This window comes from Anabrus simplex, chromosome 4 (genome assembly GCF_040414725.1).
Source record: "Anabrus simplex isolate iqAnaSimp1 chromosome 4, ASM4041472v1, whole genome shotgun sequence".
Classification (NCBI taxonomy): domain Eukaryota; kingdom Metazoa; phylum Arthropoda; class Insecta; order Orthoptera; family Tettigoniidae; genus Anabrus; species Anabrus simplex.
In genome coordinates, this window is record NC_090268.1 from 404,460,052 (window position 1) to 404,483,474 (window position 23,423).

Here is a 23,423-nt window from a genome sequence, read left to right on the forward strand (position 1 = left end):
AGGATTAATAAACAATATGCGTCGTTAATAATAAATTCAAGATGAATTTGATAAACGTTTGACTCGATTCATAAATGGAAAATTTTCTCTAATACCGTCATGAGTTCCGGTTCGAATGTAACCTGAGTTAGGAAATGTAATAATTTTCATCATAAAAATAGTTTTTCTGTTGGAGTTCGAACTAATTGATCATTCCCGTCATCACTTAAAACTAGGGGCCATGTTGATTTAATAATTAAACGTTTTCCTTCAGTGTCTTGAATTTATTGTTCCTCTCCTGAAACTGAATGCCCTCGCATACCCAATACCGATTCTCAAGGAGGTCTTGTTACGGGTTCAATCAAGACCAACTACAATACCTCAGACCTTAACCGACCGATTTAAACTGCCCATAATGGCGGCAATTGCAGTGCTAACTTGTGCGTGTTTTGATTAGTTGGACTCGTATTATTACTAAATATATACGGAAATTTTAATATTACTAATCGAAAATCATTCTTATTTATAGCCTTAGAAACAGGCTATCTAGCATCTTTCAGTGCCGTAAGAACACGGTTATTCCTAAAAGGCTTATTTATTCGAACTATTCCGCTAGTGATAAGATTATTGTCCTCATGTTTTTCGCAGAACCTGTTCTCCTTATAAGTTATTTTGAATTACAGGCGCGGTATATTTAGAGTTTAATCAGATGGATCATATGCGCTGTATGCCTGGATGAAAGTCCAATTATAGGGGCAGAACAAAAGCTTCAGTGTTCATATTTACAAAAGACTTAGTATCGAAGTATGTAAATTGGTTAGGTGCATTCATAGGGAAAACACCGCACCAAGTGAGCATTAGTCATTTTGATACCAAATTGATACCCATAAAACATGTTGATCCGGTTCGGGTGCCACGCAAACTTCCGAAGTTACCTCGTGATGCTTATCGTAGCATCTTCCTCAATCAGCCAACGTACGTAACTACTCGAACAAAATTAAATCACTCCCACGATGATCCAAAATATCGTAACTCAGAGTTACGACTGAGATATGAAGATATAACGGCAAAAGAAAGATGCAATTGAATAATTTTACAATGAAGGTAGGTAAACGAAACTTCACACCATTCCTCGTGAAATGAGGATTATCTCATTTTCTTTAATGTAAATTATAAGAGGATGGTGTGCCATCAGTTCCGGTAAAAAATGAAATGGCGTATGGCTTTTAGTGCCGGGATATCCCAATCAGTTCCGGTGATTAGTGCTTTATTAGGTGTTCAGGGGTATCATACCTACTCAACAATTCAGATGGATTTAGGCGAGTTAAAATTTTGTTCGATAAATGTATTCATTTGCATGTTTTATACAATGGGATGCGGTTAATGATGATTTTGCATGGTATTTCATGTAAGGTTAATAATGTTTTTCGTTGACATCTATTTATCTTATTTGCTGTCTGTAGTTTCACACGCGAAATATTTTTATAGTGTGTGTGTGTCTGTGTTAACCTGACGTTGATAAAATAATTCTCCCTTCGTTATTTTACACTGAAAGTACAATTAGATTTACAATAGAATCACGCGATAATGTTGCTGTTGGTGCATAATTATTCAAATCTTGAGCAAATGAGTTGCATTTCATGACGTGTCCGACTCGTTGGCTGAATGGTCAGCGTACTGGCCTTCGGTTCGGAGGGTCGCGGGTTCGATTCCCGGCCGGGTCGGGGATTTTAACCTAAATTGGTTAATTCCAATGGCACGGCTGTATGTGTTGTCTTCATCATCATTTCATCCTCATCACGACGCGCAGGTCGCTTACGGGAGTCAAATAGAAAGACCTGCACCTGGCGAGCCGAACCCGTCCTGGGATATCCCGGCACTAAAAGCCATACGACATTTCATTTCATGACGTTCGACTCGTGACCTTTTCTTTATGTGACTGAGAATAAACAGATTTAATCTTCCCCTTAACCCCTCATGTCGCCCCCCGATGTCCACTATGCTTTTTCTGGGTTACGGTCTGATGTAGTTGTAGTTGATCTTGGTTCAATATATCAATATATTGATAGAGAAATTTGCGAACTCTTCGATAGCCATGAAAGTAAATAGGTACATCCATGGAAAATGGAAGTTTCGTGTGATGACACATGCACATATGTCTTAAAGAACGTTTCAATTGTGGTTCGTGTTCCTTATATGAACAATTATTAGATTCTTCTTCTCCTTTTCCTTTTTTGCAATTTGTTTTACGTCCCACCGACACAGATAGGTCTTATGGTGATGATGGGATAGGAAAGGGAAGGAAGCGACCTTGGCCTTAATTAAGGTACACCCCGAGCATTTCCTAGTGCGAAAATGGGAAACCACGGAAAACCATTTTCAAGGCTGCCGGCAGGGGGGTTCGAACCCACTATCTCCCGAATACAAGTTCACAGCTGCATGACCCTAACCGCACGGCCTTCTATCGGTCACTTATTAGAAATGTGCCAGTGGTGAAGTATGTACAACTTCTCATGCTTGATGCATAAGCTAGACACTAGGTACACTATACGGTACCGAGTGGTTCACCAGCCCCTTGCGATTTAGTTTTATGCATCCCACCCCTTTTATTTTAATTCTGAAATACATCGGCCCCTCTTCCTAAACCGGGATAATATAGCGAGATGTGTGTTTACGAGTTAGAAGAGCCAGCAGGAATCGTGAGTACCTCTTGCTAGTGGCTTTACGTCGCACCGACACAGATAGGTCTTACAGCGACGATGGGATAGGGAAGGGCTAGGAGTTGGAAGGAAGCGGCCTTGGCCTTAATTAAGGTACAGCCCCAGCATTTGCCTGGTGTGAAAATGGGGAAACCACGGAAAACCATCTTCAGGGCTGCCGACAGTGGGATTCGAACCCACTATCTCCCGGATGCAAGCTCACAGCCGCGCGCCCCTAACAGCGCGGCCAACTCGCCCGGTAGTGTTACATTTGCGGGAGTAAGTAAAGCATATTTTCTTCTATAGGACTGTAAATATGTATGCGTAACATTATGTACGCAGAATTGTGGTATGTCCGAATAATGCATTTAATAACGTTGTTGATATTAAATGACGAACGCAGAATTTTATTAAAATACCTACAACCTGTTTTCCAATAAATTATTACTCTTTCCCCAGCTCCAGGTGATCCATACTTCTACTAACTTTTTAGAGTAAAATACGATTAGCTCGTGTAGGCCATAGGGATCTCTTCTCTTAGTCTACTTCTTCTGCTTTGCCGATGTGAGTGTCAAGGCGTATCATAGGGTCTAAAGTGATTCCTCTTTTCTTAGCTGCCAGGTTGAAAGTCTATCAGATTTAGTTTGACTTACAGAGAAAAGTATTTTTTGTGACAGATAGAGATGGTGGTGAGCAACCATCCTCTACAAACTTTAATCAGAGGGAAAACATGAAAACTTCGAAAAATGAAGTATCGGCCAAAGAAAGTTAAGGGCGACGATTGTCGTGAAAATGAAAGTTTCCCTATGATTCGCAAACCTAACATCGTCGGGGTCGGAAGAGAACACGAGTTGACCAAGGGAGGTCGGATAGAATAGAAGAAAGTAAAAGATCTGGCACAAGTATAGTCCGCGCACCTTTTAGCGATATTACTTTGTACGGGGTTGAGGAGCAAGGAGGGAGCTCTCCCGGTTCCGATTATACTGCCAACTGAATGGAAATGACATCTGAATTGAATTGAGTTGATAATATGATCGATCGATATGAATTTTCTAAACATTTGTTATCTTACGGCAACAACTGTGTCACACATACATTATTTAACATTATATAACATTTCTCGATGCGAATCTTGTTCCTAGCATGAATTGTATAGTTTGGCTTTGCTGTGTAAACAACAACAGTACTAATACGTAAAGTGTATGCCAGATGTTGCCCAGCGATGCATAAGCGATTGATAGTTTGTGTTTCAAAGGTTGCCAATATGAATCTCGAAGATACCCGAGGAAAGAACATCTACAATAATATCAGACCTTAATACAAAAACAACATGACCGACGCATCGGTTCCATGTAAACACGCATGTGATACATAATCATAACCTTTTGATTATCGTATTGAATTGCTGAGCTGTCAATAATAACGAACAGAAACTTTACTTTGGGTAATAGACCAACACTATCTAGAAATAGACTATATTTAGATAAGCAATATGTGGATAATTCTAAATATAAATATTTTCTATGATTTAGTATGGTAAAGGAAATAGGTAATATAGGATTGCATTCTAAAATAACAGTCCTGGGGAAATATTTGATGCGTTTCAATTCAGTCAATTAATTCATCACTCACCAATGATCTGAATTTAGTGCTGTCATCCAAGTGGCAGATTACGTATCAATTGTCTACTTAGTATTTTCTTAAGTGATTTCGAGGAAATTGGAAATTTATCGAACTGGTGTAGATATAGTAGGGAGCACCCTTGGTAAATTATTCTAGACAATAATTCTTCTTCCTATAAATCAATACTTGTTTTAGAAATGCATTTATTTGAATGACCTTTCTGTTACCATATACTTTTAAGCCTATCTCGTACAAGAAATTTGTTAGAAACATAACCTTCTCGCGAGTTTCAATTCTCTCATAACAATGATTCTGATAATAATCCTCCAAACTGCTACATCTGTTTCACTTCAGATAATCAATAGGAGAATCAACTTGAAATTCTCTGGTAGCATATGCATTTTCGTACAAAGCACTTCAACACCAAAATCGTAGGCAACGTAGATACGTACTGTGACAGTATATCAGTTGATACCTTGTCCCCTAATCAACAAGGCGAATATAATCTTCATTCACAAATAAAATAAATAGCTTTATCGCTTTTTATAACCTCACTTTTAAAATCCTCAATAGGTATAGTAATTGAGAAATGTACTAGGATTGGCACCAACACAGAGTTTTGGCCTTATCCGGAAACAACAGCTCATCAAGTACACGGAACGCATCCTCTCTATTGACAAATTTATCCTCGAATGTCTTAATGCACCGTAATAAATTACTTGTAACTACGAAATCGTCACGATGCACTAAGTACACTTGATCTGAATGTGAGTGCATCTGCTGTAATATGAATTACATCCAGGCATGCAATACGATCGACACGTCCTAATATATAAAAATAGTTTTAAAACCAAATTTCAATGAAAAGATGACTACACTAACGTTTCCTAATCAAAGCAAACCAACAGAAAGAACTAAACAGATGCTTCGCACATGCTCATGTTTACATTTGAACAAACCGATCGGGCCGCCATTTTAGCTAACATCGATAGCTGCATTAAGGTCTGATATATTGTAGTTGGTCTTGCCCAAGGTCGACCGATTCAGCACTAGGGTGTCCATGTATCGCTAAAAGGTGCGCGTACTATAATAGTGGAATTCACGCCATACCTCAGCTAAGGGCCCCGTGATTGCCAACCCACGCTCCCAAGTTGAGAGACCCTGGATCCCTTTTTAATCGCTTCTTACGACAAGCAGGGTGTAATTTTCTACTGCTCTCACCCACAGGGTTTTGACGGATAGATTGAATGGTTGATCGTGATAATTATGCAACTTATCATTCTGATGATCAATTATTATTATTATTATTATTATTATTATTATTATTATTATTATTATTATTATTATTATTATTATTTCTTTTCTTCTTTCTTGCGAACCGGCCAAACTTAGTACCACGCCAATACCACTTCACTTCCTTCTAATCATCCCTTCTTACTTCCTCTTTCTCCACAGTGCCTTCATTCTTTCAGAATGTTGCGCTCTTCTCTCTTCAGTCCATCTTCCCCCTCTGCGCTCTTTCTTTTCTTCAACCAGAACTTTTATGTTGGAAAGTCTTTTCCTGAATTGGTCTCTATCACGACATTCTTCATCTGCAATTCCTAACCTCTTGAGTTCTTCCTTCATCTGCTTGGCATATCCCCCCTGGCTCTTCAAGTAGTATATTTTATTAAAAATTTGTTTATTTAACCTTGTTGGATCCATTCTGACCATGTGTCCATAGAATCGCAACCGTCTTTTCCTTATTGTTGTTTCCAAGTCTTCTGTTATTTTGTATATCTTCTTATTTGAGCGTAATCTGTAGTTTCCCTCTACCACCCTTGGGCCGTAAATCCTCCTCAATATTCTCCTTTCAATCTTTAGTAGTTTTTCCAGGTTCGTTAGTGTTGCTGTTTCCACCCCATACAGAATCAATGGTTTTACCACAGCATCATAATGTCTTAGTTTCGCATTGATGGAGAGATTCTTTTTGTTGTAAATGGCTTTGGTGGCAATGTTTAGCCTTTCCAACTTAAGTCTTCTATTTTCCATGGCCTCTTTATCCATCCCGTTGCTGCTGATAATTTCTCCCAGGTATTTAAACTGCTATTATTATTATTATTATTATTATTATTATTATTATTATTATTATTATTATTATTATTACAACAAAAGTGCTAATATAATTGTCATTATTGTAAATATCAATTACTTGTTAATACGTAGTACCAAACAATCCCATGGCACTGCAGCCCTAATGGGCTTTTGCCTACCGAGCGACCGCTGCTGTTCTTTAAGTAATAACGCATGGTCAGCGAGCTCGGCCGTTATTCTTGGATTTCTAGACCGGAGCCGCTATCTCACCGTCAGATAGCTCCTCAATTGTAATCACGTAGACTCAGTGGACATCGAATCAGGTCTCAGATCTAGATCTAGATCTAGATAAAGATAAATATCCCTGACCTGGCCGGGAATAGAACCAGGGGCCTTCAGGTAAAAGACAGGTTCGCTACCTCAAGACCGCGCGACCGGCTTACCTTATAACAGTAAGTAGAACTAGCTTCATGTTAGTGTAAACCTAGGTTAGCAGTCAGAGAAAGTTACGTGGCATAAACTGCACCAATAAAATGCAAATAAAATGAATGGATTAATTCATTAATTGAAAACACTTCAATCGGCAAGCAAGTTTGTAGTTTTTCGTTGATATCGTTATCATACCAATAGGACCTCCAGTTTTACATGTTTGGAATCCGGATCACTGGTAAGTGACTTTTCATTTCCAAAATAACACATTCACTGGCCGAGATTCGAACCGCAGTCGCTTTGCTGAGAAGCTAGTAATGAATTCACGTGAATGTCATGGCCCCTTAAATAGTGAAATATATGCATTCCTCACCATGGTTAAAAACCAATCAGTTTCATTGCCTGCTTTCTTCCCAAACACTAACAGAAGTTTTGTCCACCGAGCGAGTTGGCTGTGCGATTAGGGCAGCGCAATTGTGAGGTTGCATTTGGGAGATGGGTTCGAACACCACTGTCGGCAGCCCTGGTTTTCCGTGGTTCCCCATTTATACACCAGGCAAATGCTGGAGCTGTACCTCAATTGTGGCCACGGCTGCTTCCTTCCCTACCGGGCGAGTTGGCCGTGCGCATAGAGGCGCGCGGCTGTGAGCTTGCATCCGGGAGATAGTAGGTTCGAATCCCACTATCGACAGCCCTGAAGATGGTTTTCCGTGGTTTCCCATTTTCACACCAGGCAAATGCTGGGGCTGTACCTTAATTAAGGCCACGGCCGCTTCCTTCCAACTCCTAGGCCTTTCCTATCCCATCGTCGCCATAAGACCTATCTGTGTCGGTGCGACGTAAAGCCCCTAGCAAAAAAAAAAAAAAAAAGCTTCCTTCCCTCTCCTAGACATTTCCTGTCCTATTGTTGCCATGTGAGTGCGACGTAAAGCAACTTGCAAAAACAAAACAAAAACTTCTGTCCATCCCCATGGCTGAGTAGTCAGCGTTCGATCCTCGAGACCCGGAGTTCAATTCCCGGTTGGGCCGAGGGATTTTAAATCTTAAATGGTTAATTTCTTCGGCTCGGGGACTGGCAATTTGTGCCGTCCCCAACTCATACATCACCCGGTTGAGTGGCTCGGACCGTTGAGGCACTGGCCTACTGACCCCCAACTTGGCTCAGTACGGTGGTATTTGAAGGTGCTCAAATACGTCAGACTCATGTCGGTAGATCTACTGGCACGTAAAAGAACTCCTGCGGGACAAACTTCCGGCACCTCAGCGTCTTCGAAAACCGCCCAAAATAGTTACTAGGACGTAAAACAATAACACAATAACATTATTAATATTATTAATTTCCTCCACCACACAAACACACACGGCAGACCTTACAAGGGCGCACCGGGTCAGCAATAACCGCACGAAATTATATTCTATAATGAAAGTTTCAAAATTTAAAGCCAGAATACTGTCTACAAAAGACTTTCACAACAATGAAATGAGTAAGTCATATTTATTTCAAGTTGTTAGAATTCTTCACAATCTTTTCTGCAGTAAATATTGGTAGGTAGCACACACGACGATCTTCTTGTAACGCTCACCTGCTGCTGCGAGCAGTGCATCCAGCACCCACTTCCATCCAGGTCGTCTTGGCTGCATCACGCGACAAGGCTCTTCTTCTCCCTCCTGCAGCTCCGGCTGTGTCTCCTGTTGATATAGACGTAAGGAACTGTAAATCACATCTTGGAGGATTACGTGTACAGAGAAATAGAGATTACAGAGCAAGCATGCGACTGTGGCGTCATCGTACAGATACTGTTGCCTAGAAATAAGAGAAACATTTCCCAGGAACTTGCTGACAGCCGAGGTCAGTGATTTTCGAGCACAGGAAATGAAGGAAGCTAATGTCGGATGCTGGGTTCGTGACCCCTGGGAAGTCAGGTACCGGAGAGGATGTGAATCGAGTAGGAAATATGAGGTAGAAATTGTGACAACCGACACCTCTCGACGAAAAGTTCTACAGAAACAACCGTGCCATTTATAACCTGAGATCCCGAGGTTTTAAGTGCCTCGTCTTCGTTTTATGTTATTGTCTTTCCTTTCAAATATATTTACCTCCTTGGACTGGATTTTCACTTTCACTTTACATCATTTCCGTATTTGCGGGGGTAAATGACATACAGGACGTGAAGTTTGGGCGAAGTTCTCCCAGTCACTGTCGATCACTGCGGCGGTACCCGAGTAGAAGGCAGAAAAAAATTAAAGAAAAAGAGCAGAAATATACGTCATTTTCAATTTTCGTTGTAAGAAATAAATTATTTATGTTCATTGTAATCGCATTGTATTTTGATCGGGTACAATAAACAGTTAGGCCAACAACGTCAAACATGTTTGTACTGCAGTAAATGAATTAGCTCAGGCGGCAGCGCGCCAGCCTTTCACCACTGGGTTGCGTGGTTAAAATCCCTGTCACTCCATGTGAGATTTGTGCTGGACAAAGCGGAGGCGGGATAGGTTTTTCCCCGGGTACTCCGGTTTCCCCCGTCGTCTTTCATTCCAGCAACACTCTCCAATATCATTTCATTTCATCTGTCAGTCATTAATCATTGCCCCAGAGGAGCGCGACAGGCTTCGGCAGCCGGCAGAATTCCTATCCTCGCCGCTAGATGGGGCTTCATTCATTCCATTCCTGACCCGGTCGAATGACTGGAAACAGGCTGTCAATTTTCAATTTCATTTTCAGTAAATTAATTACAATTTACTATGACATTTTAAAAAGGTGCTTTAGAAACATTTCTAATATAATACGGAGTTAAGGTGAGTACGCTGTGGCTTGTCGCTTGGGTTTACATTATATATTAACCCCATCCAAGGCCACGCTCAGGAATTATTTTCGGAGGGTGTTAGGATTGGGGGGGGTCTTCCGTATAAAAAACTATAGTAACAAATCCTTTTTTAAATTTCAAATAGATTTTACAGAAAGAAAAGTTTAAAATATTTTTAGAGCAGTACTTTTTACAACTCAACGCGTGAAGTAGAAAGGTAAATTCATAGCGTTCTGGTGGGCAGAACATGCTTTAACACGTGAGTGCAGTGCGACGCAAAGATTTGTTTAAAATGGAGGTAACAATATGTTTCATTGTATTTAAACTATTCAGAGGTTTGATTCGCTTTTTAGAGCATTAAACATTAAAACATTTTAAAAAATCCGCATATCTCACCAAAATTAGAATTTCCATTTATGTTTTCAGTAAATTTGAACTATTTTCATAGAGAAACATTTAAAGATAGCACAGATTTTGTAGGTTAAATTCACTTATTTGTTTTGCAAATGCTTGTTTTTATAACATTTCTAATTTATTGTAGGTTGTTTAAAAAGCCGTATATGCTATTTAAATTTGTCGTATTTACTTTTATTTCGGAGGGGGTTTCTACACCCCCCCCTGATCTCCCACCTGGGTACGACCTTGACCTCAACCATGCTTACCGGGAATTAGGTTATTTATTTGAAGACACGCTGCATATCTATTTGGTAGATGCATTTACATCGTTGTTGTTGTTGTTGTTGTTGTTGTTAGATAGATAGATATGGTTTATTTTAACTGGCAAAGTTAGGGACACGTGTCCCTGTCTTACACTTAACCAGTGAAATACATACATAACATAAAAAATATATAAAATACTGAATAAATGAAAAAAGAGACTGAAACAAATTACTATGGTACTATGCTATCCTACTGCACATAAAAATATATATTATAATACACAATATAAATTAACATTCCTACGATGAAATTAACATACAACATACAACGAATAATAATAATAATAATAATAATAATAATAATAATAATAATAATAATAATCTAGATAAACCTACTAGTATTTACAATTAATTTGTTCAATTCCAGAAATATATCACATTGATGAACGTTACAGTTTTCGCGTGTTTACTGTGGGTGAAAAACATTACAAAATGGGGATTGGGATAAGGATAACTATGCAGGAAACCACAGCTGAGTACTCTCTTACACTATTGATGAATAATAATAAGAAGGAGGAAAAGAGAAGAAGAAGAAGAAGAAGGACCATGAGGAGGAGGAGAAGGAAGCGGAGAGGAAGAAGACGAAGAGGACTGTCGCACTACGAGCTCGTTTCATACAGATATTTTTAGCATCTACTTTTAAATCTTCCGTAGTTTGATATCCCTCTGACCTCCTGCGGAAGGAAGTTCCATTCACGGCTGGCCGCAACAGTGAAGGAATTGTTGTAGGTTGAGGATTTATGCTTAGGAATAGCGAACAATGTCGAGCTCAGCGCTCTAGTGTTTTTATCATGGTGTTCAGAAAGGCTATGAAATCGTTCATACAGATAAGTTGGGGATTCTAATGTAACGATTCGGTGCAAAGAAGTCAGGCTATGCAGCTTGCGTCTATTTTCAAGACGTGGCCATCCGAGGACAACGTAAGACTGGGTGACATGATCTGAAAATTTCAGATTACATATAAATCTTACACAGGCATTCTGTGCACGTTGCAGTTTATCGCGAGTCTCAGTTGTCGCGTCTCTGTACACTACGTCACAATAATCGAATATTGGAAGAACGAAGGTTTCAACTAGTTTCTTCTTTAAACTGAACGGAAAAGTAAATTTGAAATTGTTTAATGTGTGCAACATGGCAAAAACTCGTCTACTCATAGATATTGTCTGATCTGTCCACGAGAGGTGCTGGTCAATGGTTACTCCGACATTTTTTATGCTCTTGCAAAAGGGCGAAGCTTGATTTTGAAGTCGTACGTCAGGGATGGACATGCGTTAATTACTGGAAATAAGTCTTGGGTGGGCAATTACTATGGTTTGGGATTTGTTTTGATTCAAAATAAGTTCATACTGGGAAGACCATTTACTTATGGCCTCTAGATCCATGTTGTACTTTAATCCTGGATAGTAGACTTAAATATCTATGTCCTCAGTCGTGATGAAACTCCCTTGACATTTAGAGGCTAGCTATTATCATTGGATGCCTGATAAGTTTTAAGTACTATTTTCATAAATTCAGTGAACATGGAAAGTTACATAATACTACAACACCGCGCAAAATCAAGCAGTAAACTTGTTTAATTATGTAAATATAATTCGTCTCGCTGAATGAATAACAGGAATTTTACTTTTTAAATGGAAATACTGTCATTCCCATCCCAAGTCGTAGCTTGTACGCTTAGACCCGGAATCATTTTAATTATAACACAAAAAATATAAGGTGTCAGTTTTCTTTGAATGTATAAATATAAGAGAATAAAACTGAATGTTTATATCGAGCGCGGCCGAGCGGTTAGGGACGCGCAACTGTGGGCTTGCATTCGAGGATAGTGGGTTCGAACACCAAAAAGAAAAGAAATTCGAGCGCGGTATAAATCAAACCGAAATATATTGAAAAGGTTGATTTTCTTGCGATTATAGCGTCCTTTTTGGTTTGTTTTTGATATTCCCCAATCAGCGTTTCGCTGAGTAGTGGACGAGAGCTTCGTAGTCACAATCGAACGACACTGCTTCACTTCCCTGCCAAGTATGTTCGTTCTCTCGCTTCATTGTGACGTATGCTTGCTACGTAAGCTGCCCGCATTTACTCCAGGCCAGCCATTTAACGGGCGCCCAGCTGAGAACCTCTGCTCTATAGCATTGTCGACAGTTTGCGCCGAGGCCATAGAAAGTAGTCTCTCGAAGAGAGCGTCGCCCAGAAGGAGCCACCGTTTCCGTTAATAGAGATTGGCCTGGACACTCGTACAACATGTTCGTCAATAGCCCATACACTCACATCAAAGATATTGAAACAGGAACGCCCGTACTTCAGTTTATCGGAGAGCATGAGAAACGACAAGGCGTGTACGGCCCATGCTAAGAGAGTGAGAGAGAAGGGCAGTGAATTTTTTTTTTTTTAATGATTAAGCGGATCCTTCAGTTTATTCAATAGATATGCAAAGAATTATGTCAACTTTTACAGCTGAATCGTGGGGTTGTCCTTGAAGGCGTGGAGGGGACGTCGTCCTGCGGCGTCTGCGTCGTCTTGCGGTCGGCGTCGGCGTTGTCTTCCGTCGTTGGTGTTTTCTCTGTATTAGTGTTGATGGCGACTCGAACCTGAGGCAGGAACGGGGAAATGTGGAGCTTCCACATCGGACGTCATGGGACTCTGGTGTGACACCTCTCTAAGGCGAAGCACACCGAAATAGTTCCCATAGTCAATGATGTTGAACGCACTTTAGCAGCAAGGATAAAGTCAGAGTCACAGTTCCATGAGAATAAGATGGAAGGAATTATCGTATTTGGAATAATAAACAAACGAAAACAATCTAGGACCTTCCGAGGTGCAGTGATTAAGCACTTCACAAAGAAAATTAAATTCACCGAGTACAGTCTCTGCACTGTACACCATGAGCACAATATTCACACACTTGTTGAAATAAACGACAGTCCAAGTTCTGTTACGTCGTAATTTTCAGAAGATTATCACTGGCACTTAAGATCATACGTGATTCTTAACAGGTTATGATGGGAATTGGCATGGTCCCTCGGAAAGAAATGACGATACCGTATTCCACAAGTTAATACTTTCTTTAAGAGGGAATGTTGGCACAGTTTTTTACGAACACAGTTCAATGGATAGACTCAGTCTTTAAATGAAATGAAGGCTGGCACAGTTTTATTACGAACACAGTTCCGAAAAATGGATAGACACAGTCTTTAAACGAAATGGAGGTCGGCACAGTTCTATTACGAACACAGTTCAATGGATAGACACAGTCTTTAAATGAAATGAAGGCTGGCACAGTTCTATTACGAACACAGTTCAATGGATAGACACAGTCTTTAAATGAAATGGAGGCTGGCACAGTTTTATGTTAGAAACGTTATCGCTGTTTTCACACAGTCTTTAAATGAAATCAAGGTTGGCACAGTTTATGCTAGAAACACAGTCTTTAAATGAAATCAAGGTTGGCACAGTTTATGCTAGAAACATTCATAGTCCACAAACGAAACATAATCGCCCAGTCGTACAGACTGATAAAAACGAAATTACGTTTTTGTTCATGCACGAAGTTCAAGCCCACGGAGAAAGCTTCCAACACTAACGTTTCCGAACTCAAGTACACAGCCGGACCGAGTGACGAATTATATCGCGACGTGCTTACTTGCACACACACTGAACTCACGGCTTACTGCCGACTCCCCTCACTCTCTCTGCCTACGGCACACTGCAGCTGCACACTGCCCACACTGCACACTCTCTGCTTTACCCCAGGCTGGCGATTCGCTTATATTGCCGAAGGTCGGTGGGCGTGGCTACACCTGTGGGCCCCAAGAAAACTTTATATCTTGGCCATCTTTACGCCGACTGACATGAAATTTCGGCTAGCAGCGTTCATTATTCCTGCCTGCAAGGTGACGTTATTGAAATATTGATATCACATTTCGTTCATGCTGCAATGCTATGGAACACGAAAGAACCTTCTGCGTGACGTCGCTTGACCTTGGCCGGTGTTCTAGAACAGCGCGAACTTGCTTGCAGTTCCCACAATGCCTGTGCGCTCGGCGCAAGTTTTAAATGCTTACGGCCTTGTGTTAGCGAGTTCCTCTTAATAAATGAATGAAACGTGAATGCTCGTAGGGCATTCCCGTTTCAATATATCTATCGCAACCAGCACCCGCCATGGCAGTTTCGAACTTCGTATTTTCTTTTTTTCACCGAACGTGGCAGCCTTGTGGCCACGCATGATGCGAGCTCTATCGGAGAAAATGTAAATAATTGCCTCCATTACAGCCGGCCAATAACAACAAAGAAAATGTTCGCATTTACCAGTTTTACGCTGTAGTATTTTTAATTCTCTTTCCTTTCTTAATCCGCTTACCCTCCAGGGTTGGCTTTTCCCTCGGACTCAGCGAGGGATCCAACCTCTACCGCCTCAAGGACAGTATCCTGGAGAGTGAGACTTTGGGTCGGTGATGACATTGGGGAGGACGACCAGTACCTTGCCCAGGCGGCCTCACCTGCTATGCTGAACAGGGGCCTTGTGGGAAGATGGGAAGATTGGAAGGGATAGGCAAGGAAGGAAGGAAGGAAGGAAGGAAGGAAGCAGTCATGGCCTTAAGTTAGGTACCATCCCGGCATTTGCCTGGAGTAGAAGTGGGAAACAACGGAAAACCACTTCGAGGATGAGTGAGATGGAAATCGAACCCCATCTACTCAGTTGACCTCCCAGGGCTGAGTGGATCCCCTTCCAGTCCTTCGGACCACGTTTCAAATCTCGAGACAGAGCCAGAATTCGAACTCGGGCCTCCGGGGATGGCAGCTAATCACATTAACCTCTACACCACAGAGGCGGAATACTGAAATGGCGTATGGCTTTTAGTGCCGGGAGTGTCCGAGGATATATTTGGCTCGCCAGGTGCAATTCTGTTGATTTGACTCCCGTAGGCGACCTGCGCGTCGTGATGAGGATGAAATGATGATGATAACACATCCACCCAACCCCCATGCTAGCGAAATTAACCAATGATGGTTAAAATTCCAGACCCTGCCGGGAATCGAACCCGGGACCCCTGTGACCAAAGGCCAGCCAATTTAGCCATGGAGCAGGCCGGCGGAATACTCGTTGCTCTATAGACTTACAAGAACAATTCTTGGGACAGGCTGGTGCGTCCCTGGCAAGCATAAAGAAATAATTTCTCCTCTCTGCTACTTCATGTACCGGTATCGTAAAACATAATTTTTATTTTATTCCAGACATGCGCGGTGGGTACCAAAAGCGTCACTAAAAGTTGATGTGTTGTGATTTGAATCTTACTCCATACTCATGAGGATTGTCATAGATATTTCGCGTTCATCCAGGAATTAACAAATAGAGTACTACAGTATATGACAAATATCGTTCAATCACTCGGTAAAAGCCAACCCCACCCACATTACAAGGCCTGTACACCGATCCAAGATGGACATAGGAAGGCAAGCAAGTGAGTTAAGTGATGGAACCAACTAGATGAAAGAATATTCTAGACGTTGTGCTAATAAAACAAGATCAGATCTACAGAAGAACTTAAGCGATCAAGATTGACGGTACTACGAATATGTTTCTTCTCATTCTCTGCAGCAAATCAGGTTACTATTGTACGGAATGTTAAATAACTAGGTTCAGTCTTCTTTGAAGAAGAATTACATCTCGAATAAATATTCTCGAGTGGTAGGCTGAGTTTAAAGAAACGAAAAATCTCCAAAGCACTAAATATATGTAGCCTATTTGTACTTACCACGGAATTTTTCGTCGGTGAGAACTGTAGACATTTTAGAGCATTTATCATTCGGCTTGAGGATATCGTAAAGTAAGCTTGATAAACGTATACCTATTTCTATTATTGGTGAATGTTTCTCCACATTCAAGACACAGCACATCTTGCCCGAGGTAAATTTACGAAAGCACATCTAACTCAATGTACAGTGAATAATGAAGATACGTCTCTTAAGTATATCCCAGTTACAATATTATAGTAAGACCTCTATTCTCTACCATCCTTTACACATTCTAGTGATGGTAGCTGATCCAAAGCCTTCTTTAGTTGAAGATTAGAATCCTAGCTTTACATTTAAAATATCTTTGCATTTAAGGCGGCGAGAATGCATGGAGTAAACATGGAGTGTACGGGACCCTCATCAGGATTACTTGATTCAAGAACTGGAAAAATCCAAAGAAAAGCAACTCGATTTGTTCTGGGTGATTTCCGACAAAACAGGAGCGTTACATGATCCTTGACAAAAATGTTGTAAAGTTTGGGCTGGGAAGACTTAGGAGAAAGGATACGAATTGCTCGGATAAGTGGTATGTTCGGAGCTGTCAGTGGAGAGATGGCGAGGAATGACATCAGTAGACGAATAAGTTTGAGTGGTGTCTTTAAAAACAGGAAAGATCACAATATGAAGATAAAGTTGGAATTCAAGAGGACAAATTGAGGCAAATATTCGTTTATAGGAAGAGGAGTTAGGGATTGGAATAACTTACCAAGGGAGATGTTCAATAAATTTCCAAATTTATTTGCACTCATTTAAGCAAAGGCTAGGAAAACAACAGATAAGGAATCTTCCACCTGGGCGACTGCCCTAAATGCAGATCAGTACTGATTGATTGATTGATTGATTGATTGATTGATTGATTGATTGATTGATTGATTGATTGATTGATTGATTGATTGATTGATTGATTGATTGATTGATTGATTGATTGATTGATTGATTGATTGATTGATTGATTGATTGATTGATTGATTGATTGATTGATTGAGAGTAGGAATCAATCAATCACTGTCGTGCTAGGTGTTCTTCAAGTTGATATTGTACCGGTTATAACAACGACATGAAATATTAATGGGTTTTAATAACACAAGACATGTGCACAATATACATGTAAGTGCAAATACATTCAATGCAGAATTCTATCAAGGATATTGTTCTCTTTGTGCACAGAAGAACTTGGGTTCTATCACAATCAATGTTTTTGACATAGCAGGTCACAAATGCATCTCGAGAGTGATACAGTTTTGTCGTGCATATTGCACCCGACAGGGACATGATCCAAGGACCTTTGGTTAATACTGATCCTTGAAATTATGGACGCAATGCTAGTTAAAGAAAGGGAGACCGAAATTAATTAATATGCGCATCATTAAGACAGACAAATTGAGTCTTTTAAAGTTATTTTACAGGATTTCTTTGTTTGCAACCTATTGCGCAATACATTTCTTCATGCAGGAGGGGCCTGCAGCTGAAGGCAAGCCCATCTAGACCCAGGAGGGGCTACGATTGGGGATTCACCGTGACGTAACTCGAGAGAAGACATCCCTTCCACAAGACTCAGAGAATGAGGGGAAGCCAACGTTTTCGAAACGAAATATGGGAGCCATTTTTAATTCGGACTAGCCAACTTAATTATCTAAGATGTAAAAATTAATCAAATTTGAATTCTGGAGCCGTTTCCCGATTTAAAAGAGATAAATATAACTGGGTCATTTATTTAGAGTCTGTAATGTCCTTTTACTTGTTAACTTTCGGATGGAGAAAGAATACTGTGACATTTCTGCGGGAAAAATTACTGAGGGCCATCTGGTTATCGTCAGCACGTATCCTCGACACGGGAGTTCACCCTAGCAGAGAGGGGGAAGCAGGACAAACATTAATTAATTAAAGGAAGGATAATTGAATGGATATGTCTCGACCACGTCAGGTGAATACTGGTCACCTGATAGTCGTACTATTACACCTCTTGTGTGCCGTGGATAGGCAATGTGCAGATTTGGGGAAGGGGGAATCGCCTCCTTGTAAAAACCACTGCAGTAAGGGAAGCTCTTCATTCGGGATTCTCAGCTTGCCAAGGGCGGAGCTATGTTTAGCTAAGCTCCCATTATTTCTTTGCTTAAGTGACTTTAAGCTCAAATTTTAAGTGAATTAGTGAATTTCATGCAAATGCTATAATTTCTTTTATAGACGTGATGCCAGTGATTAACTTTTAAAACTGTGACGTGTAGCGAACATTCGGTGCGAATTGTGTTATTATTATTATTGTTATTATTACTACAGCACGACTGTGTTTGTTAGTCACGAAAGTATTGCGGCTGAGAGGCGCACAGAGTTCGATACAGAACCGCGGACTACGAAGTAGTATCCGAAACCGTGGCTGGACGTTCACGCTGAACGCAATTAATCGGATTGTGAAATAAATAAGTGTCGTTGTGTGCACAGGATTACTGCTAGCGGCTTCATAAACCAGGAACAATGGATTTCCAGCCTGAAGGTGGAATAGGACAACCAATGATCATCTGGGAGCCAATGGATCAGCAGTAAAACGAGGATGAACTTCCCGAGCCTACAAAGGTATCATCACGTGATAAAGATGAGTATTTAATCATATTTAATATGACATGATTAGATGGGTCGGGAATCATTGATCATAACCTGACACTATAATGTTAGAGATTGTAACTTCATTTAATGTAGACGTGCTATCATGATGCACGTAGCTTCTATTTCGTATTTTATTTAATTAATAACAGGTCTGAGTGATTAATTGTAAATAAAGGTATAATCAGATAAGTTTGCATGCAGTAGTAGATTGACCTATTCATTTTATTTTGGGAAACTTGTGATCATTGATGCGTCAGGAGACCAATTTTTAGTTATCCAGGGTAATTCAAGTTAGTTTGTAGTTAGTCCAGCGTTGATAATGCATGGCTGGTAAGTAGTGTGATTTTACTCCGTGAGGACCCAGAACTACGAGATATGACTATGGAACTGACACCCCGGCCTCCATTGAAATATTTAGATAGGGAGTGTTACAATTTAAGTTGGCAGGTTTATCACCATTTTAGTGCAACTTGAGGATGAGGTAATTATCGTGTGGATAATTAATTGTGAATATTTAATGGAGTGTTTATCGTGTGAATAATTAATTGAGTTGATTACTGTATGAATATTTAATTCATTATCGTGTTATCGTGTGATGAATCAATTGGAAATTAATTATGTGTTAATCAGAAACTAATTAGGGTTTGATTATAAATTGATTGCCATTTGGATATTTAATTACATTATAATTACGAGGAAGGTCCGTGTGACGATTCAGTATGATCTAATTACAAGGTAAATCACATAGGAAGTCTGTGTGAAGATGGAAGAATCAATAATAATAATAATAATAATAATAATAATAATAGTGGCAATCATGCAGATATTAGTATCAGGAAACCGGTGTTGCGTTATAAGATAGGAGTGATGTGTGAAGTCACGGGTTGGCCATGAGAAATATTTGTGGAATTGAGGTAATTGATTGGAAGCCAATGCGATGTTATTAATGAGGAATAGGCCTCTGTTTACGTATCTCGGAACAGGGTCCATTTAAAGAAACGATCTGTTATGCTTGTCAAGGGCAAGGCCGTCGACCGCCCTTGGTAAGAGGGTGGAGACGTTTGACCTGGTTTTTTGTGTGTGACTTACCTCTGGTGAGGGAACACTTTGTTGAGAAAGAATGGTCCTGAATGAGTCGGCTAATGAGTAGAAATATCCCACAGACCAGAATGATGTACTCGATGATAAATGACACGATGCCTGATACTGGTATTTTCAGAGTATTACTGTACTTATTTGAGTAAAATATAGCTAGGGATTTCAGTACCCTCTTCCGATCTCAGGGGTCGTCAGTTCGATTCTACACGCAAGCATTGGTATCTCACAATGCTAACATGAAGAATGGGGTGCCTCACGTATTCAGTGTATATAATGTGTGGTTCTCTGAGTTGCTTTATGTGACATGTTGTGTATAATTAGCGTAGGTGATGGTTCTGTTCCATCGGCATGGCAACTAGTACCGTAGTGAGGGTCGGTTCGAACCCGGGTGTTCGTTCCATATTTATATAATTTCTTTCTTGATATTTCATTGGGCAATTATTGTGTACTTTAGAATAGGGATCGCTCAGACTTGTGGAATGAATAATAATTTTATTTGTTAATAATGTGATATAGCCTCAGTGTCTATGATAAATATTTCCGCTCGCGTCATGTCATGATACATCGCTTCGCGATAAATCTACTCATCCCTATTACCAAGGACTATAAGTTAAGGAATAATCTACAACGCTGATTGTCAATAATTAATGTAATTCATTTGTGAATAGATGCGTCATTCCCATCATCAAGGTTGAATAAACCGGTTGTATTAGTTCAAACTTTCATCCGAATGTGTTCTCATTGTAGTTAAGTATGCCCCGTTTCTCCTACCCTGTATGCCTTTAAGGTAACTCTAGTTAAGCGCCTAATTTTAATTCTTTCACCCGAGAACGACCCTGTTGATCTCAAGCCGGAGCCTTTCTGGGTAGGGGCGGGTGCAATATCTCGTGTGAAAACCATAGACACCGTCGTTTGACCTGCTAAAACCGCTATGTGATAATGTTATGGGAGAAATGCTGACTGTTGGCACATACAGGGTGGTCGAAAACAACGTAAACCGGATATGTGAGCATAAGAGGGTTGGTCGTGCTGAAAAAATAATTTGAAAGAAATTATTCGAGATTTCACACCGCTGTCATTTTATGAGCTGCTGAAGTTAACCAATCAGATCGCTTCGCGGGTGAATTCAAATGGGCTTTGTGCGGCGATGTTGCTAAATCTGTAAGAGACTTTATGAACGGCTTGAGAGCCATGCCGATAAATCGGCATCAAACACAAACACACCGTAGGTTTCAGTCAGTGTCGGCGTAGAGTACTTGCTTTGGCGCGATCCTGTCAGCTCGGAGGTTTGTACTCAAACGCCTTCCCTGGCGGTTTTATTCTTCGACTGGAGCTCCCATCCGCTGAGGATGGTTACCTAGTTGTTCTTCCTCTTAAACTAATAATCAGCACCACCACCATCACCTCCCATGCCGGTCTAACATTGCTTAAGATTTATTTGTTCATATGCCAACCACCGTCTATGGTTATCCTTTCGCCCTTCCTAAAAACTATTGGAACTGATTTATTGTCCCATTTATAACTTAGAGTAAAATGGCACGATTATCGACCAAATATTAGTAATGTCTTCTTCTTCTTCAGGTGCCATTTACAGTTCTCCACATGTTGGCTATCACCTTGGAGAAAGTACCCCTTTAATCGCCTAATCTCTCCGGCTCCATGGCTAAATGGTTAGTGAGCTGTCCTGTGGCCCAGGAGTCACGGGTTCAATTCACGGTCGAGTCAGGGATTTTAACCTTCGTTGGTTAATTCCTATGGCTCGGGGCTGGGTGTGTGTGTGTGTATGTGTGCAGTCTTCATCATTACAATTCATCACAGATAGGGCCCCCTCTTCGCTGATACGCAGGACGCCCATACGGCGAAAACTCGAATCTGAAGAGTTGTGCGGTATTCTTGATGCTGGTCCAGTCTTTGAGTATTTAATGCTTCGTAAACATGACATAGGTGGTCAACCAGGTCCTCCCTTGCCTTCTGTCTAGCCTTGTAATGGCAGGTACTTTCTACTTTTTACCTCGTAGAACATGGCCTAAATAAGCTGTTTTCTTGGCTATGATGATGTTTGTCAGCTTAAGCTCTGTTCTAGCTCTCCTTAACACTTCATTATGTGTTGCGAGATCTGTCCTGGAAATTCTGAGCATACTCCGATCTAACTACATTTCAAAGACCTCTAATCTGTTCATGGAGGAAGCTATGACAGCCTAGGTCTCTACCCTGTAAAGCAGTGTTTACCATACTTAGCATTTAACATACATTACTCGAATTTAAGGTTTAGATTGTCGTCACTAAAGAATGACATTACCTTTTGGAAAGATGATCCAGAAATCTTAATACGGCTTCTGATCTGTTTTAAAGACCAAATGGTTTGATATTGTGCTCCCATGGTATGTGAACTGAATTACTCGTTCTATATATTGATGATTAATGAAATGGAGGCACCACATTCTCGCTTCGTCAGTCACAGCGTACGGACGTGCTTGGAGAGCTCTTCCGTGTGAGTCGTGTAAACTAGTGAGGCGCTTCATATTAGTGTATTCGTATAATCGGACCATTATTTAATAGTGAACTAAGTGTTTAATTTTCATTTGTGGTATTTATTTGGACTAATATCCATTTAATATAAAAGTGCTACGGTGATGGCGGACACGCCCAATATAGGGCAACTTATCAACATCACATTTCAGACATGCTATCAACTTCCGAAATATTCTACTCCGCCAAGACTGAGCGCCGACCCACTAATGGAACTCCAACAACATTCAGTCACACTTCAACATCATCAACAAGATAATACTCAACCTCAGTTACATGACTCGTCTTCAGACATAGAACTTCGTGAAAGGAGTACTAAACGTTTACGCAGCATAACCAATTTCATGGACGTAGAATAGGAGTCTAAGGAAACCGATACACCTCTCCTTTTAAACATCATGAGCAATAGTAACGATGCCGCACATCAAAGTCAGTTACCTACCGAGTTGCAAAATCCAGTCAATCAACCGGGTGTTCCTACCAATCGTTTACCAGTACAGGATCGTAGTAAAAATAACAGATATAATCGCACGGATCAAGGACTATTTTACGTATTTGTCGAAAGCCTCAACAAGAACATAGACAGGCTCCACCCTATGCCGATAGGTAAATTGTTATATCCACTAATCAGGCCTACAGACATGATATAGCTGGCATAATACCTTTTTAGACGTAATAGGATAAAAGTAGAAACCAAGACAGGTGGGGCAGCTAACAGTCTAGTTACATCTCCAGTGTTTACAACCAATAACCTTGAGGCGTACACTCCCAATTTTCTGATACACAAGCAAGGGATATTAAGAGATGTCGACACAACATTAGCCGAGAATGAAATTAAAAGCTACATACAGTATGACCTTCCGGTTGTCACAGTGAAACGCTTCACGCGGCCCAATACTGAACATCCTAATGAACGCACACAAATATCAGTATGTTCAGTAACATTTCGATCTCAGCGGCTTCCATCTCATGTGGCAATGTTTGGAACACGATGCCCTGTAGAACCATTAATTCCACGAGTTCTGGTATGTGGAAATTGTTTACGATTCGGACATCGTCACTTACAATGT

General features: G+C 40.5%; 1 protein-coding gene across 2 annotated transcripts in view; it reads right to left on the bottom strand.

Moving 5' to 3' along the window:
- LOC136872765 (phospholipid phosphatase 1) overlaps positions 1-23,423 on the bottom strand; it is a 227,632-nt gene that overhangs the window by 164,741 nt on the left and 39,468 nt on the right. For both annotated transcript variants that reach the window (XR_011018106.1, XM_068227527.1), the window contains exon 2: positions 8,387-8,492. Coding sequence is in view for 1 of the 2 variants with exons in the window: in XM_068227527.1 (XP_068083628.1) it covers positions 8,387-8,492 (106 nt within the window). In the remaining variant the exon portion in view is untranslated. The remainder of the gene's footprint in view (positions 1-8,386; positions 8,493-23,423) is intronic.